General features: G+C 40.2%; 1 protein-coding gene across 2 annotated transcripts in view; it reads right to left on the reverse strand.

Moving 5' to 3' along the window:
- The window catches only part of cpne2 (copine II), a 55,936-nt gene that overhangs the window by 21,333 nt on the left and 16,043 nt on the right, over positions 1 to 18,560 (reverse strand). For both annotated transcript variants that reach the window (XM_086027257.1, XM_086027258.1), the window contains exons 6-10: positions 17,186 to 17,269; positions 16,027 to 16,116; positions 15,067 to 15,165; positions 5,127 to 5,213; positions 4,386 to 4,445 (exon numbers count right to left, since the gene is read on the reverse strand). In XM_086027257.1, the coding sequence (XP_085883383.1) occupies positions 4,386 to 4,445; positions 5,127 to 5,213; positions 15,067 to 15,165; positions 16,027 to 16,116; positions 17,186 to 17,269 (420 nt within the window). The remainder of the gene's footprint in view (positions 1 to 4,385; positions 4,446 to 5,126; positions 5,214 to 15,066; positions 15,166 to 16,026; positions 16,117 to 17,185; positions 17,270 to 18,560) is intronic.

Raw genomic sequence — 18,560 nt, forward strand, 5'->3', positions numbered from 1 at the left:
ATGTGTTTATTTTCATTTTTTGTGCGTCAAATTCATTCACAACCTTTTTCGTTCGCCACAAGCAATCACCCTATTGTTATTATAGGGTGGCGGAATGCAAGCGGATTAGTAAACTGTGGGTACAGTTTATTAAACTGTGGGTACAGATTACTAAACTGTGGGTACAGATTACTAAACTGTGGGTACAGAGTACTAAACTGTGGGTACAGATTAGCAAAACAATATTTTTTCTCATACCCTGGCACCAGAGGGGCTCCGTAGGTTTTTGATGGAACGCCGCACGCATGTGGCGTGTTACGCTAACATATAATAGCGTCTACTAGCAATTATGTAGGAATTAGTTAGCAACCTGACGTTTGTTAAAAACCAAAATACAGTTGTTGTATACCATACCCGCGGTTGACAGTAAACAGCAAGAGAGCCTCTCTTGCTGATCGTAAGTGCCTCACGGTCACTGAGAGCACGTTCCGAGTGTTGCCTTTAGGAACTCGGAATTCACACCACAATTAACACAACAACACCTATTTTCCACAAACCCTTAATGGCAACACCGAACAAATAAAATACATAGGTTGTTAGAATATAATTTAATTTCAATTACTCCATCATAAACATGTCAGGAATGCTGGTACAAGATGCAAAGTTTTATACAAATTTAATGTAATTTCATCTAGCCTTTATTTTTCTTTTGTACATACCGAAAAGAAATGAAGCTGTAAACTACTGATGGTCAAATAAGAGCCTGGTGCAATTGTGCCACGATTTACTTATGATCTGATTAGTCGATTATTCGCCACTACTGTTGGTGATTAGTTGACTAGCAAAATAACAGTTTGTGGCAGCCTTACTTGACTCGCTTGCACCAAACATCATTGCGTATTGCATTGGTGGATGGCTGCAACACCACAATAGCGCACAGAGACAAGCATAGTAGCGATTAAAAAAAAAAAAATTTAATCGAATCGAAAATCGGGAATTGAAAATCAATTCAAATCGGGGCTTGAGTGAATTGTTACATCCCTATTTAAAAGCTTTAAATATCAATGTTTAATAATTGACATAATCTCAATACAAGACCTTTCTGATGCAGTGAATTAGCAAGACGGGAGTGTCTGCCGATTTGCTGTGCATTTTACTCCCTGGAGGGTTATAAACCTGATAGTAGCTCACAGGACACCCTTTTCTTAATGTGGAAAAATTATACAATCATAGTGGTGGAAATTAATAAAAATTTAGCAATTCAAATTTGGTTATTGATGCTGCTTATCGATCCAATTCCATATCTATTCTGAAAGGGTGAGGGAATGAAATGATACACACTGTGTGACATAATGGATGTCATTGCCGTTATACTCTACATCATTGTCATTATACATTATAATACAAAAGATGTCTCTGTATAGTGTTCGGATATTTTGATTCTAGGGCCGGGTGATAATTCCACATGAATATATGATAGTCGCGTGATGGATATCAATAGAAAATGTCTTTGATAAAATCTTCAATATGCCTCCCACGTCACCGACCAAACTGGCGGGTAAGTTTTTATCAACACCCGCTAAAATGAACTTCAACCCATATTTGGCGGGTAGGCGGGTGTTAATTTGGAACCCTGATTGTAAAGTATAGTGTAATGTACAATGTTGTTTACATCTAGCAGTACTGTAAGCAAATATTGCTGGTGATGTAAACTTGCATTCATTGTTCACACAATGTTGGTGTGGTGTCTAAAGTCGCTTGTCACAAAAAAAAAAACTCACAAACTCTTCCTCTCTTGGAATGCATGCACACTGCACTGACTCAGTTTATTGAACTCAGCTCAAAAGTGAACAAAACTTAATAGCCCCTCTTGAGCACATTATCCTTGTGCCTCATTCTCCAAGCAAGACCAATCAACCCAGCCTCTACAAACAAAGACATGACACATTAGAATAGAAAGTCTTTCAATAATGTAAGGGTACCATTTGTGCTGTAGTCCCACCCAATAACGACTAAGCCGAGAGTCTTCAAGCAAAATTAAAGTGACCAGTAGTGCGGAAACTACAATACTATGACTGTTGTGCAAATGACGCTGATAACATCTTGGTTGGCATGTTGGAAGTTTTCCCCTTTTTGATCAAGTAAAACTTTGCTCATGTGCAAGAAGTGCTGGTATTTATAGTGATTCTCAGGAACCCAGAAGCAGAATCATCAGGAATGCAAAAAAAAAAAAAAAAGGTTAGACTGAATAAATACCAACAAATGGAGCCAAATTATCAGGAACCAAACAAATGATTTACATCCACTGAAATGTTGTTAATGTCCAATATACCTGAACCATATTGTAGAATATTTTGTATCAAACAAAAATAAAATAAAATACCGGTAACTGGTTTAACCTCTACTGATTTGTATGAGAATGCTAGGTCTTTTATTAAATTGCGTGTTTTATTCATTGCATGTAGGCCATTTGAGTCTTCTATCAACCCTGAAAAAAATGATGCTTGGGCTATCTGGATTCAGATGATTTTATTTCGTGCAACCACTTGGTGAAATAAAATTGAGTACGGCACAATAATGCTTCTTTTACAAACAACCCATCTGCAATAACAGACCTCTTTGTGTTGGGCGTGTCACCAAGAAATGATGCTGTTCCTAAAGCCCCACAGCCCTGAGTAGAGGAGAGAGTTTTCCTTCCTGGAGATTAGGATTAGCGTCATTCTAAGTCTGATTGAACACCGCAGAACAGCTCAATCTGCATTTGCGTGTCTACATGTGCGCGACGTTGTCTCCTTGTACATGTTTGCGACATCTGTGCATATACATGCGGTGTGTACTATATGATGATGTGCCAACAAGATTCAGCATGAATCTTAGCATGCGTAAATCAGAGTGATTTGGCAGGAAAGGTGTGAAGATATCGAAAGTGTATGGGTACTGCATCTAATACATATCATTAGTGCAGTTGAGAAATGTGTGAGATTACATTCCAGTATGAGGAAAAAAACAATTTGTGTGGAGGGAGTTTGTAAATTGCTTATAGTTTGGCAGGAGAGAGCCTGTGCGCTGGGAGTAAAATAAATGGTGTGTTAAAAGGTTTCGTAAATAGAATACAAGATGCATACGTACAGTATTGTGCAACCCTGAAAGAGCTGCGTTGTTGTGACAAAAAACAAAAGATTAGGAGGGTGGACAAGAGTTAAGAATCCCTGCTCTGCCTTCGATTTCATCCTATTGCCACAACAAACGGTCAATTTTTTAAATACTGTATATTGTGTTCCAGACCTGGGCATACCACCTATGTGACGGGACCGGTCCGCCTCTCCTCCTAGGACGGACGCCCATTTTGTAGGCGATAGACGATTGACAGGAAACTTTAAAAAAAAGTTGGACCCATTTTTCCCCTCTATGTAATCGTCTATTTTCGTTTCATTACTGTTGGCATTCAAGCAGGCCTGCAGTTGTCCCACGTTTTTTATTTGTTTAATTAAACAACACGACACACGGCATGCGTGTCAAGAAGAAGAAGAAGACAGAGAAGAAGAAGAAGATGACGAAAAAGAGCGCAGATGGAGGAGTTGAACGCAGGAGAACTCAACAACTTCGTCAAACAGTTTAAACTGTGAAAAGAGGGGGATCCTGTCAAAAGTGAGACATTTAAACTTATAAACTTTTGGGTGTTTTAAGTTTAAAAGTAAAATAAGTGCAAGTGAGGGTTTGTAAAGCTCTTTGGGCAGAATGACGTAGATACACAAAATCTCATAATAGTGCACTACGTGTTCGAATATGATGTGGGTTGTTTTTTGGGGCCGGGCAGGGTAGAAGGATAGACGGATCAAAATTTAGCTGAAGTTGGTCACTGTTTGTAGTCAGAAATGCTAACGGAAACCCGTTTAAAATCATCGGCAGACCGGCCCATAGGTGGGTACCTTTTTTTCCGTCGGACAAAATGGTGGATAAACGGATGACGCTTAATTTTTTTGTGCTCATTCCAAATCTGCCCTTGTTTTTTCTCTGGCACATGAGGTTTTAATAATAATAATCATAATAATAATAATACATGTATATAATAATGTAATATATTTAGTGATATTAATAAATTAAGGATTAGGTTCAGAAACAGGTGGATTTTTTTCCAGAAACGTCACAGCTGTTATAGGTCAAACTTAAAAACCCAAAATGAAAATACAGTATGACAAAAACCTGATGTGCTAGACAAAAAATAATAACATTTTTTAAATTAGCCTCAAAAATACATTTTGCGACACATGAAGCCATTTCTGATTAAAATGTTCTGTTAATAATTCTTTTGTAGTTATTCTGTGATCCTGATTCATAATTAGCCACTGCTCTGATTGCCGACTCTTCACAATACAATACATCACATATATTGCTATCAAACTCACAGTAAACATGAGCTGGCATCCTCCAAGTATGTAATCCAGGAAAGTGTAGTCCCTTGTAATCTGGAGACACAAGAGTCATAGACTAAAGTAAACCATACATTTTGTAAAATAGAATATATTCTACATTTATTTTATTACTTTCGATCCCCACATTTTGTTCTAAATCTAAAATATCAATACAACCCATGTTTTCCTGACACAAGACACCATATAAGGGATATCATGATCGTTTCAAATTGTCTTCGTCAGTCCGGTTGCAAGAAAATACAGCAGACATGTTTCTCTTATCCGCGTCATGATCCACTCAGTTTTGGTTTTTTTGTGGTCAGTCCATGCTCCTCCTCATGTTTGTTCTTGTTTACCCCAAGTGGCATGGTGAGCAGGGAGGAGTGGCGCAACGAGGCGCACGTTGATGTCTCTGGCAATAAGTCACAGTCTTGAGCAAAGGAAGAATTGTTCCTATAACACTATCTGCTTTGGGGTCTGACTAATCACAAAATGACATTTCTGACTATTCACATAGAGTATGTGAATAAGATTAGATGTAGAAAAACAATTATGACAGATTTAATGTCATTTCAAAACACTCACAAACATGCAAATGTGTTATATTTTTTCGTGTTGATTTTTTTGGTTTTTGTTTTACCTTCCTAGTTAATCCAAGTTATATTGAATGCTGCTCATTGCACATCTTCCTTACAGTTTATTGATAGGAACAATCATAGGCCGGCATGATCTTACCTTACATGATTTGAGGATAATAACTCCAGAATTTTTATAATTCTTCTTTTTCTTTTGTTTCTTTGGGTTGATGCATTCAAATTCCACCTGGTAAAGATTTGGAGACAAAATGAATATGATAAACATTGATATGAAAGCAGGAGTAGCGATTGATGGAGATTTAATTATAACAGTTTTTTTTTTGTAAACCATCAAACACAAAATCCTCGGAGGTAGTCAGTGAACCAAAAGTAGGTACTCAATGCCCTGTTATGCGGCAGGAAGTTTCAGCGAAAGACTTTGCATCTCAAATGCTCCTCTTATTCTTCTCCATCCCCCATCTAGCCTGTCTTTTCGTGTGAGCTCTTTTTAGACACACACCATTGGCACATGTGAACAGGCTCAGTGGGAGAACAAGTCATGTGGCTGCTTTGCTGCACACACGCCCATACACAAACACTGACACATACACACATCTGATGGCGAATTCACCATTTTGTGCACAATGCATCATTAGCAGACAAAGGAAGCATAAATGTTAAAATGTTAAATGAATGTTAAAATCTATTCAATGTCTTTTAAGCACAGAATCAAAATGATGAGTATAAAGCATATCTACACCTATTAATTGTAATAATAATGACTATATTCACACATTTTGAATTGTGATACAGAGTAGACCAAAGGGCATGGCACACATCACAGAGCAAGGCTTTGTAGAAATTACTTGCAGGGCCTAGAAAATGAAAAAAAATGATTTACTGAACACCATGTTCCTCCTTAATTTTGGTTTTACTTTAGTTTCATGTTTTTTCTTGTGTTCCTTTGTTTGTACTCTATCTCGTAAGCTTATTGTGTCCACCTGTCCCGTTTACCCAAGCGATCAGCTCCCTCCAACCCTTTCTGACTTGTCCAGGTGTTCCTAGTTGTCTCGTCAGTTTCTTTGTATTTAGTTGCCTGTTTCCTTTCAGTCCTGGTCAGATCATTGTCGTTCCAATGTTGCTGTTGCTGTCACTGTCAAGTCCCAGTCGTTTTTCTTAGTGCTTGTTTAGTTTCTTTTGATCCTTGTTGTTTTGGTCTTTAGTATTACCTTGTTACCTTGTTTGCCGTATTGTTTTCTTTAAATCAAACACTTTTTGTTGCACTCCATTGTCGCCTCATGCCTCCAAGATTTCGGGTCCACCTCATTGCCAATCTTGACACAATATGGGCTTATTGTTATGACCGGAGGAGCAGAATATGGACACAAAAGCAGACGGGACACGGAAGTAGCAAAGTACACAAGTCTTTATACAGTATACAGAAATACAAAGTAACTACAGAGAGCATGGCTTGATGCAGCATGGCATGGAAGAAAACGTTCTTAGATCATGAAAGACACCAGGCCACACCCAACCCTTGGTGACAAAATAAAGGACCATAGCAACTGACAAAAGGGCGGACATCAGGTCCTGATTGGCTCTCTCTGATTTTCCATTGGTCTGGGGATCATCACCTGAAGACAGGCTAAAAGATGCCCCAAGGGCTTTACAGAAGAGTTGCCATTCATGGGATGTGAACTGGGAGTCTCAATTTCCAAAAACGATTTCAATGGGGATGCCGTGGAGCCTGAAGATGTCGTTGACCAGTATGTCCGCAGTCTCATGGGCAGAGGGAAGATTGGGAAGCAGAATGAAAAGAACCATTTTGGACAATCTATCTGGTTCGAGGTTGCAGAAGATCCATGGGGCAATGGTGAGAGGACTTTCCTGTGGGAGCACATGAGGCAGGGTGTGATAAATTTCATGACATCCTGAGCCACCAGAAGCGTGGTGGCAGGAACTGGAAAGTTCGATGCCAACTTGGAGGAGTGTCCCAATTGCAGGACTTAAGAGGGGAGGGAATCCAGCAACCCCAATCCCCAACAAAGCATGAAGAGGGGAGGATGGTCTCGGGGTCTTGCCTCTCTGGAGAGGGATCATGCATGTGGGCGAGAGCATCTGCCTTAATATTACAGCAGCCTGGATGATAGGACAGAGAAAAAAAGTACCCCAGGGAAAAGGCCCAATGAGCCTTACGGCAATTCAGGTGCTTGGCAGATTGCAAATACCTTGTGGTGTTTGCTTTATGTTAAGACCAGAAAGGGGATCTCCACTCCCTTCAGCCAATGTTTCCACTCCTTAAGGGCAGCCACTAAAGCCAACAGTTCACAGTTGCCAACATCATAGTTTATGTATGTGGTGGACAATTTGTGTGAAAAGAATGCACAAGGAAGGAGCTTTTAGTCCCTGGACATCTCTGGGGGAGCACAGCCCCTACCCTGGATTTAGAAGCATGTGCCTCGACGATAAATTGGAGAGCGGATCAGGGTGGATGAGGACCGAGGTAGAAGTGAACAGTTCTTTGAGGCGTTTGAAGGCGGCGTCAGCTTCGGGGTTCCATGCAAATTGGAGAGGCTGTGGAGTTGAGTTGAGCAAGGGGTGCAGTGACCTTGCTGTCGTCATGGATAAACCTCCTGCAAACGTTTGGGAACTGTTGAGGTTGCTTGAGTGAGGAAGGGACTTGCCAATTAGCCACTGCATTAATCTTAGCGGGATCTGGCTTAAAATGACCCCGGGCGAGGATGTAGCCGAGAAAGAAAAAGATCGAACACCCAACTCACATTTTTATGCTTTGACAAAGAGTTTGTTCTTTAGGAGGCATTGTAGAACTAATCTAACATGCTGTACGTGTTCTTCCAGGGTTCGATAGAAAATCAAAATGTCATTGAGACAAATGTGTATAAACTGGTTAGGCATATCTTGGAGAACGTAATTAATCAATGCTTGAAACGTGGATGGAGGATTAGTGAAACCAAAAGGCATCATTGAATATTCAGTGTGGTCAAGGGTTGTCGTAAAGGCTGTTTTTCACTCGTCCCCCTCCCAGATATGCACCAAACGATAAGCATTGCGAAGATCTAGCTTGGTGAAATCGGTAGCTTGGTTGAGGGGCTCAAAGGACGGGCCGATAGCGGGAGCGGATACCTATATTTAATGGTGATGTAATTTAATCTTCTAAAGTTGATGCATGGTCATAGGGTGTGTTTTTTTTTTTTTTTTTTCGTTTTTGTCCACAAAAAAGAATCAAGCCCCAAGAGAAGGAGGAGGGACGGATGATACTGGCAGCCAAAGAGTTACTGATATACTTCTCCATGGCCTCCTCTTGCAGTGTGACTGATTGTAAAGTCTACCAGAAGCTAGACGGGCTGCGGGGAGTAAGTCAATGCTACAGTCATGAGGGGGTAAGTGCCCAAGACTTACTAAATGCTTCCTCAAGTTGTGATGCTTAGTGGTAACCAAGGAAATATCGGGAGGAGAAATGGCAGGAAAAGGGCGGGATGTTGGAGATAGACAGATGCAGAACACAGAGCATGACAGAAAGTACTCCGACTAACTTACTATGCAGACACCCAGTCTAAGTGCAGGTTATGAAGTTTTAACCAGTGCAGCCCAAGAACAATCACGGAAGAAGTAGAAGAGATGACCAAAAACCTGATGTGCTGGCCGGGGGCTGATTATAACAATGTAAACAATGTATTCGGCACTATTCTTCGCTCACGATGAATTCCCACAAGAAGTAAACCATCACGTTCTTGACACGGTATTGTGAAATACTTACATTGTCAACCCTCCCTCTTGTAAGAAGATTAAGGCAGCGGAGGCGTGCTTACTGTTGTTCCGCCTTTGTCACCTCACGTTAGTGCTCCGCGCGCTGATTTGCTAGCTAACAGCCAATCAGCGTGACAAAATTTCACGACTGGCGACACTGATTCAACATACGTAAAGGCCCCCAAGACGCTTACAGACGGGTTACGACACTACGATGGTGGCCACTACACCAATCAGACGGCGCTTAAAGACGCAACGACGCTTAACGACCTCTGACGTCGGTTTGGTGTATCAGGGTCTTGAAAGTCCGCAAACAAAAGCTGTCCTTTTTTCCGACGTCGTTCCATCCACTCTCAGAGGCCAAAATCCTGAACTCGATGGCATAATTTCTAGCCGTTTGCCAGAGGACTTAAAGGAGTGATTAAAGAATATATGCATCTCCGAAAAAAAAGAGTAAATTATTCTGTCTCTGACTTTGATTCAGAAAAGAAATAGGCCCGCCTCCCTCTTTTCTGAAGCAAGTTATTAATAACAAAAGCCAACTTGGCACGATTGTCCGAATACGCACTAGGTTCTGTTCAAAAACCAAGGAACAGTTGAGCAGGAATCTGCCACAAACTCGACAAGCTTAATAATGAAAGACTCCAGGCCACGCCCAACCTTGTGTGACAAAATAAAGACCCCCAGCAACTGACAAAACAAAGGACCCAACCACAGTCACAACAATTATTGTGATTTTTGCTGTTTCCATTCATTCTAAATATAAATTTTAACCAAAGTCTCCGGCATTGCATCATTAAGGAAACATCCAGGTTATGAACTTGAGTAGTTTGCTTCAGCTGAGAGGAAACAAAAATAAGATAAATTAAAGAGAAGTTTATTGAAGCTGTTTGTAGTGTTCTAATAGGGAAAACTAATTTTGGTTAATTTAGAAACATGAGAGGAAAAAAAAGACACTAGCAAATGCTGTCTAATGTAGTGCAGTTTTACAACCACAATAATAAGCATACAGTATTAATGAATGGAGTCACTGATGGTGTACAGTAGTGCTACATTCGCCTGACTTTGGTACAGGTGGCATGGGTTCAGTTCCCACTCAGTGATGGTGTGAATGACTATATTTGCATGCATTCAATAACCCTTTTAAAACCCGAATATTGGCAGTATTTGGGTTTTTAAAAGCCATGTAAACGCACGCAATACCCCAAATATGCCCTTATTCGGGTTTTAAAATTCATGCCTGCATGGGATAGGCTCCAGCACTCCGCTGCCCTGAATAGGATGGTTGGATAATGCTAAATGTATATCTCTATGATTGTGCCAATCAACACAGTATTATTATACTGGTGGAATTTGAAGTGGTCATAATGTGGCTGCTCAATGTATGATTGTAATTGTAAAAAAGTCTTCCAGTATTATGCAAGTGTTGAATTAACATAATGGCATACAGATATGCAAAGTATATGTAGAATTCCTGCTGGCAAGCACTTCAGGAACTGCTCTTCCAAGACTCTGACAGAGGGTTTGTTTAGAACGTTTAGTGAACAAAAAGCTGAAGGATCATAACATATTTGAATAGGTACCATACCTTCTATGAACATATTGCGCATATAAAACATTGTCACTGAATGCCTTAACACAAGCCCCAAACTGTCTCCCAACCTAAAATCAGTCAGTCATGGCAACCTAAACATCAGACAGCCTCAGAGGCTTTGTGGACACATGGTGGATGCAATGGAGGAAAAAAGCAAGAAAGAACAAAAGCTGGGCAATACAACTGATATTGAGACAGATGGTTTAGACTCTTCTGTTACGATGTGCTGTGTGAGATAGCTGGCTGAACATTTGAGCTGGTGTGAAACTGGAGTGACTTTAATCAGTGTGTTTCACTGAAGACAGGAAGCACCTCTAGACTTACTGGTTACCATCGACTGCTTTAATAACAGAGCCGAAAAAGGTGGGAAAAAAATAAGCAGTGGGCTGGTTTTATTTCAAATCTGTAGATGTGCCTCTCTGGTTAAACTATAAAACACTGATTATGTTTATGTGGCCCTGACAATTTGTAGTTATCGACATGGTAACCATGTGGGATTTTAAGCACTCCTACAAGATTTCAATCTATTTAATTTATTGCAAACTATGAGTAATACTTTTTACAGTCCGCAAACAACATAGCATGACATAACAAAAAAAACTAAAAGAAATTCGCAATATACATTGTTTTGAAGAAAAACATTTAAGTGATTTTATCATCAATAACATTGTGGGTTTTGTACCCTACACTATTGTTTAATGTTCAGAATATGCCAATGAATTAATTGAACAAATCCAAATTATATTTGTAAATTAGCAATCCTGGGTAAATCATGAATGTATTTAATATTGTGGAAAAGTGCTTTTCTTAAATATTTAAAATTAGTGGTGTCCCGGTAATACTTTTCTCACTTCCGATACGATACCGATATTGCGGCCATAGTACTGACATCGTCTGATACGAAACCAGCAGGAATGATACAATCTTTATTTTATTTTTTAGTCTGAATTGTTAGAAGAAACTTGATGACGTTATACTATTAAACAAATTATATTCAGCAACTGTAGGTAAGAGAAAATAAAAGCCATTTATTCCAAACATTTGGGATACATAAATTCAACCTCAAACATGAGAATGTATTGCACTTGAATAAATTAAATGCAAAATAAATTAAAGCTGGGATCTATGTAGACTGTTTGTAAACAGGTGCGCCCAAATTCATTACTTGGTTGCACGAGTTCTAAAGATAGAAAAATGTATGACTGAATCACATTCACAGAGCTGCCAACTTTCAGGAATTAACTTCCCGAACAATTTATGTTAATTTTCACAGGCCAGGTTTAAGTGACTAATAAAATACAACAGTCCCTAACATAGCGATTTCCTGCTAGTGCTTGTTACAAAGAACCCTCACAGTTTTGACAGCGGAGGCTTGCATAGCTATCTTCGCTTAGCCAGTAGGTCCGACTCGGTAGTCCCGCTTTTGTTTACATGACTGCCGCCGCTTAAAGAGTCTGCCAGACCTGGCAGCAATCTCCGGAGATTCAGCTGGTCACGCTATCTCCTCCGGGATGTTGAAAGTGCTTGTCAACTCATCAATTCGTACTATAATCCTATGTCGATTATGTCCACTTGATGATAGTATCCAGCAGCAAAGGTATACCCACAGTTAAAAATAAAAAGGCAAGGCTCGGTCGTCCTCACTCTCTTGCATCCAACCCCTCCGAAGGTATGACAGCAGTGCGTGCGCTCGTGAATTTTGTGAAATTTGGGCGCCTGCACAGAATGCACCCCCACATCCGGCATATGATAGAGCCCCGTATAGGACTCCCACATCTTCAGCCGACACCTTCTTCTTTAGCTTCTTCACACGAGTGCTTGTTTTGATAAAACGTGGGCTCTAAATGCTAGACCAGGGGTCTGCAACCCGCGGCTCTTTCATCCTTATGTTGCGGCTCTGCGTGGCTTGGGAAAATAAATTCTAAGTGTCCGATTGAAGTGCATGTTATTTGTCTCATAAACGTGTATCACAATACAATACAATACAATTTTATTTATATAGCGCATTTCATAACAGCTAGAGCTGTAACACAGCACTTTACAATTTAATCCCACTTGAAACATGAAGCAAAAAGTGGGTATTTATGGTGATAGTAGTAATTTAGCCACGGCTCGATAGGCTCATTTTTTGCACAAGGTTATGACGTGACGTCTCCATGAAATGAGATAAAAAAAGGCCTCGCCTCATCATTTCTGCCAAATTCTGTATTTCTATCTCGGACCAAATCGCTCCATTGTCAAAATGCCCCGACACGCTGCACCACATTTACTCCCGTAATCTCGACGTCGTGAGTGACATCGACCGTCTATTCTTCTGGGTATGCGGGTCAATTTTGGGGCGCAATTATGTTCACACAAGAAAAGAGACAGAGGTCGCATTTATAATGCGATATGAACACTTACACAATAAAAATGATTTTTCTTAAGAAGACGGCAGCTTACAGTCCTGGGTAAAGATGTAAATGACTTCCCAGCCCTGATTTGCAGATGCTGTGCGCAAAGGTATTTTTAAATTCAGGCATTTTTGTTTGCTAGATGGATAATTTAAGTTAATCTTTTTAATTCATATGGAAGAGACCTTCAACTGCGCTTTTTTGTAAGAGTTCAAAATGTGTTCATTTAATAAATAAAATTACATTTTCTGAAACATGGATGGACATGGATTTCATAGGCAACACACTATTGTAAAGATATATATAGTACATCTTCATTTTACATGTCAAAAAGTGTTTGCGGCTATCAGTGTTTTCTTTTCTGTGGAAACCGGGTCGAAATGGCTCTTTGAGTGTAAAAGGTTGCTCACCCCTGTGCTAGATTAAATGATTTAATGATTTAGATATAATGTGCTACATCAAAATTGTAACCAAAATCGTTTCTTATTATCTTAAGAATATTGCCAGAGTCCGCCCGTTTCTCCCTAACACCTAACACGGAGGTGCTGATGCATGCTTTTATTTCATGTCATTTAGATTATTGTAACAACCCTGATTTCTGGCCTCCCCAAAAAGAGCATTTCCTCCTTACAACTACTGCAGAACTCAGCTGCTCGGGTGCTGACGAGAACCAGAGGGCGGGAGCACATTACACCAGTTTTAAAATCGCTGCATTGGCTCTCCGTGTGTTTCAGGATCGATGTTAAGGTACTTTTATTAGTTTATAAAAGTCTTCATGGTCTTGGGCCATCTTATTTATCTGATTTGCTGTCATCATACCAGCCCTCGCGGATCCTGAGGTCCTCTGTTGCCGGCCTTTTAATTATTCCTAGGGTGAGGACCAAAACGCATGGCGAGGCTGCATTCAGCAATTTTGGTCCTCAACTTTGGAATAGCCTGCCAGAGGATGTCGATATTTTTAAGAGGAAGCTCAAGACATACCTTTTTACTTTGGCTTTTAAATAATTGCTCTTAGTCTCTTACTGCTTTTATGCAATCTTATTATTTTCAATATTAGCTCCAGTGTTTCCTCAAGGGGGGCCTCCGCGTCATTCCTCTCAGCGTGGAGGAGCTCCCCTTGGGTATTCTTTCCTCATATGGTTTCGCTGTGCCCTGCCATGTCTCTTTTTTTCCAGTTATATGTGTGTGCGCGTGTGTGAGTGCAGGTGTGCTTGTGGATATCTGTCTTTGTGTATATTGTCAGGGGGGAGGGAAGGCAGGAGCGGGTTTTCCTTTTTATGTTGTATTTTGATGTTTTTAGTGTACAGCACTTTGAGTTGCATTTTATGTGTGAAAAGTGCTATATAAATAAAATTATATTTGAATTGATTTAGAGCTGGCCGTTGCTGGACAAGACCAAGAGTGGATTATAGAATGGAATGCTTGTCTATGAGTGCTAATATTGGAGATTTTGTATGTAGACTGATAATATCCGATACTTGTTTTTGGACTGATACCTGACCGATATCCGAGACCAAATATCGGATCGGGACACCCCTATTTCAAATATACATCAATAATGAAAAAGGTTTACTACTTGGTACCATACTAATATTAATAATGATAATAATGTGTAGCATATGCTTCATTGTATATCTAAGACTAATCATCATTAGTTTACTTTAAAAAAATAAAAAAAAATACTTCAATGCTGTCAAACGCGCGCATGGGTGGGTTTTTATTCCTTTTAGTACCTGGACTCGCACAGGTGGAAATAATCGTAAAGGAGGGTTTGTGTGGTTGTTGGACAGAAAGTAGCCGACTTCCGGCCAATCGTAGCGGCATCCCTCATTTGTATTAAATCCAGGGTGGTCAGAGCGCATGTAGGGTTTGACATTGCAGAAGCAGAAACGGACTTGCTGTGGTCGTTGCATGACATTGGCGCGCATCAAGTGTGTTAATACAGGTAAATTGCAAGATTTCCTGTTGCGGCTGATGTAGTCCAGCGCTATCTTATAAACCTGATTTTAGGTAGTCTAAAATGCAGTCTGCTTTTTCTCACCACAAACTGGCAAGTGCTCCGGGGAACTGTAATACAAAATGCCCTTGGTCTGCCGGACCGCCTAGCGATGTGCAGCGCAGTCTACCAAATTTACAAACACGCTAAACTACATTTGCTCCTCCACAATAATGCAGCTGTTTTTACGCCAAGCACACGGGCGCCTGCCTACGACAACTGGGCAGAAAATGTTCAACTTTCATCTGAATTTCATCATGATGATATGAGATATATTAATACTGTATATGTTCTGTTCTGTATATGTACAGTTTTACTGAAGTTGGTAACCTTAAAAAATAAGTATTACCTCCACGGAGTTCTGAGCCTCACTCATCTTGGCCACAGTGGTTTGGAATTCTCCAATGAAGTCATGGCCGCCATCATTATCATAGTCATAACACAAGACCTGTTTTTGTGTAAGACAAATAATACATCAGTGATTGTAATCAATGTAGTGGTGGTAGCTTGTAGTTGAGCATACACTACACAGTATATCCCTACTATTCACTTGCGTTATGGAGGGCTAAGAAAAGTGTCCAACTCCATTACCATGTGTGACCCATTACGGGCAGTTTCAAAAATGTCAACATTGAATAAAAAAAAGGAAAGTTGACAGCGAAGGCCGATACTTTAAGGAAAAGGTGGAAATTGGACTATTTTTCACACTGAAATACGCAACAACTTTGTCTGCCTCATTTGCAAGGAGATTACTTATTGTTATGTTGTTACTTATTTCCCTGTTTTTAAATCTAAAAGTTCAGGGAACATTTATTTTCAACAATATTCCATGTTTCAAATCAACCCTGGCTTGTGCTGGTGAATATGACATATATATTGAAATGTAATTTGCACTGGTGAATACTGTTACTTATTTCCCTGTTTTTAAATCTAAAAATTCTGTGAACAATTAATTGCCAGTGATATATCATGTTTCAAATGGACCAAAAGACATGTTTAAAAATCTTGAAATTTAAATTTTTTAAAAAGTGAAAAATGAAAGGCAGACTGGTTTGCTAAATTGTGCTTGGATTTATTGGTGTTCCATGTAAAAAAATGTCAGGCTAAATGGTCGGCCCCCACATTTTCACCTCACCAAATCTGGCCCTCTTTGAAAAAGGTTTGGACACCCCTGTACTAAAGGTTTGGTTTCTGCATTTATATGTGCATTATAATAAGTCCAGACAGTCACTGAGCATGCCATTGGATTGTAGTGAAAGTTCAAGGAACAAAGCCATCTTGCTTCAACTTTGTACGACATGAAACTGACCTTAATGTTTCTGTCCACATCTCCATTACAGAGAGAAACAAGGGGCACAGTAAACTGTTTCCATGACGGGTCTAAAGTGTTCTTTATGACCTTGGGTGACACAAAGACAAACAGGTAGCAAACGATTCATTAAATCAAACAGTGCCACACATAATATCAAGTAGCACCCATAAGAGAAACATACACATTGTGACGGTACCACGTCACACACAGGTGCCCCTCCTGACATGCAGCCAAACAAAAATAAAAATAAAAACATAAAACACTGCTGTATACCTTTCGGTCCCACAGATGCATTGACGTGCCCCATTTTGTTTTTATTTCATCGATCACCACGCCATGCGTGTGTCTCTGATGTTTTTATTTGATATATTTTCTTTATTTGACGTCCGCTGATAGTGTAGTGGTACACACGCCTGAGTTGTGTGCGGGCAGCGTGGGATCGATTCCCGCTCAGTGACAGTGTCTATGTGTGCCCTGCGACTGGCTGGCGACCAGTTCGGGGTGTAGTCTGCCTTCGCCCATTGACGGCTGGGATAGGCTCCAGCAACTCCCCGCGACCCTATATAGGATAAGCAGTTTGGAAGATGACATGACATGACATATTTTCTTTATTTGGCAGCGTGTCTGCTTGAGGCTGTCGCGACGAGGAACGTACTGGGACCATGTCGGTCGGCCGGAAATACCATCCATCCATCCATTATCGATACCGCTTATCCTCACAAGGGTCGCGGGGCGTGCTGGAGCCTATCCCAGCTGTCTTCGGGCAGTAGGCGGGGGACACCCTGAATTGGTTGCCAGCCAATCGCAGGGCACACAAAGACAAACATCCGCACTCACAATCACACCAAGGGGCAATTTAGAGAGTCCAATCAACTTACCATGCATGTTTTTGAAATGTGGGAGGAAACCGGAGTACCCGGAGAAAACCCACGTAGGCACGCGGAGAACATGCAAACTCCACACAGGGAGGCCGGAGCCGGGATCGAACCCATGGCCTCTGAACTGTGAGGCGGACGTGCTAAGCAGTCGACCACCGTGCCGCCCGCCGGAAATTCCACCCAGTAGTTATAGACGATACCCAGCTCTACTCACAACAGTATGTGAATTGATAAATACAAAGCTGGTGAAATTACATAAGTAAAAACGTTGGACTCACCTCTGTCCTGTGCACCAGCATCCATTTGTCATCTTCTCCTTGTTTGTGAAATTCCAGATAGGGGTCTGACTTCCCAAAGAAGTCCTGCAACAAACAAGGACACATGTTATGTTGGTGTTCTCTTTTAAAATCCATGGGCTCTATGTGGGGCTGGGCCATTAATTCGATATCAATATGTATCACAATTGACACGTGATCGATATCAATAGAAAATGCCTTCGATAAAAGGTTTGATAGAGAAAACAGACCCGATCGCGACATGGTGCGTGATCTAGGCAACGCGCTTCCGCCAGCAAACAAAGGAGGCGCGTTTAAACCAACGAAGAAGAAGCTGTTAACTCAACGGTATGGGGTGATCGATACTGGTAATTTTGGTATCGATCCGATATCAAGTAAATACAGGGTAGTATCGCCGATACCCATACGATACCGATACTTTTTGCTTGGAAATGTTATGATCCCCCTTGAGTTTGTATATTGTGTTTATGTATATATATATATATATATATATATATATATATATATATATATATATATATATATATATATATATATATATATATATGTTTTATTTTTTATTAAATAACTACAATGCAAACTTTAACAGTATAAAAAAATAAAATACTTCTACTACAACAACTGTAACGAAAATACAAATCATGTCAACATGACAACTAAAATACATCTCATTGCAAAATGTTTTGAAAATACAGTCAGTAGTTCAAATAGTGTAAACAATACAATGTAAAAACCTTTAACAGTAGAAAAAATAATACTTCTACTACAACTGTTTCAGAACAAAAGTCAAGAGAGTCAAACCAAAAAAAACAGCAATATAACGAAAATACAAATATAACAATGTCAAGTTGACAACTACAATACCTTCCATTGCACAATTTTTTGAAAATAAAGTCAGAAAGTGCAAATTGACTAACAATACAATGTAACAACCTTTAACACTATAAAAAAAAAATACTTCTACTACAACAACTATTGTTGATTTTTTTGGGCTGAAAAGCCTCTGCCAGAGTACGTTGTCTGTGTGTTCGTGGGGGTGTTTTAGCTAGGGGATCTCCCACCTCCTCCCTCAACTTCGCTTGTAGCTAAATCCCAGTTTAGAGTATACAGCTGGGCCAATCCATTTTGGTTATCGTCATATTCCCATTCTGTGCTTATTTCATCGGGACGCAGATACTGAGCTCCACAGACATGTGGTGAATGTCAGGTGTACAACGGGTATAAAACCCTCTGAATCATTGTAGAAATCAATTCATTGAACGCATCATATTACAGGAAGTCCTCAAATTACGACGTAGGGCCTTTCCACTTTACGACCCCCGTGCCTCCTCCGCCATTTTGTCCCCAGCACCATCAT

The sequence above is a fragment of the Filicampus tigris genome, chromosome 4, assembly GCF_054856515.1.
Source record: "Filicampus tigris isolate MCC_2025a chromosome 4, RoL_Ftig_1.0, whole genome shotgun sequence".
NCBI classification, from domain to species: Eukaryota; Metazoa; Chordata; class Actinopteri; order Syngnathiformes; family Syngnathidae; genus Filicampus; species Filicampus tigris.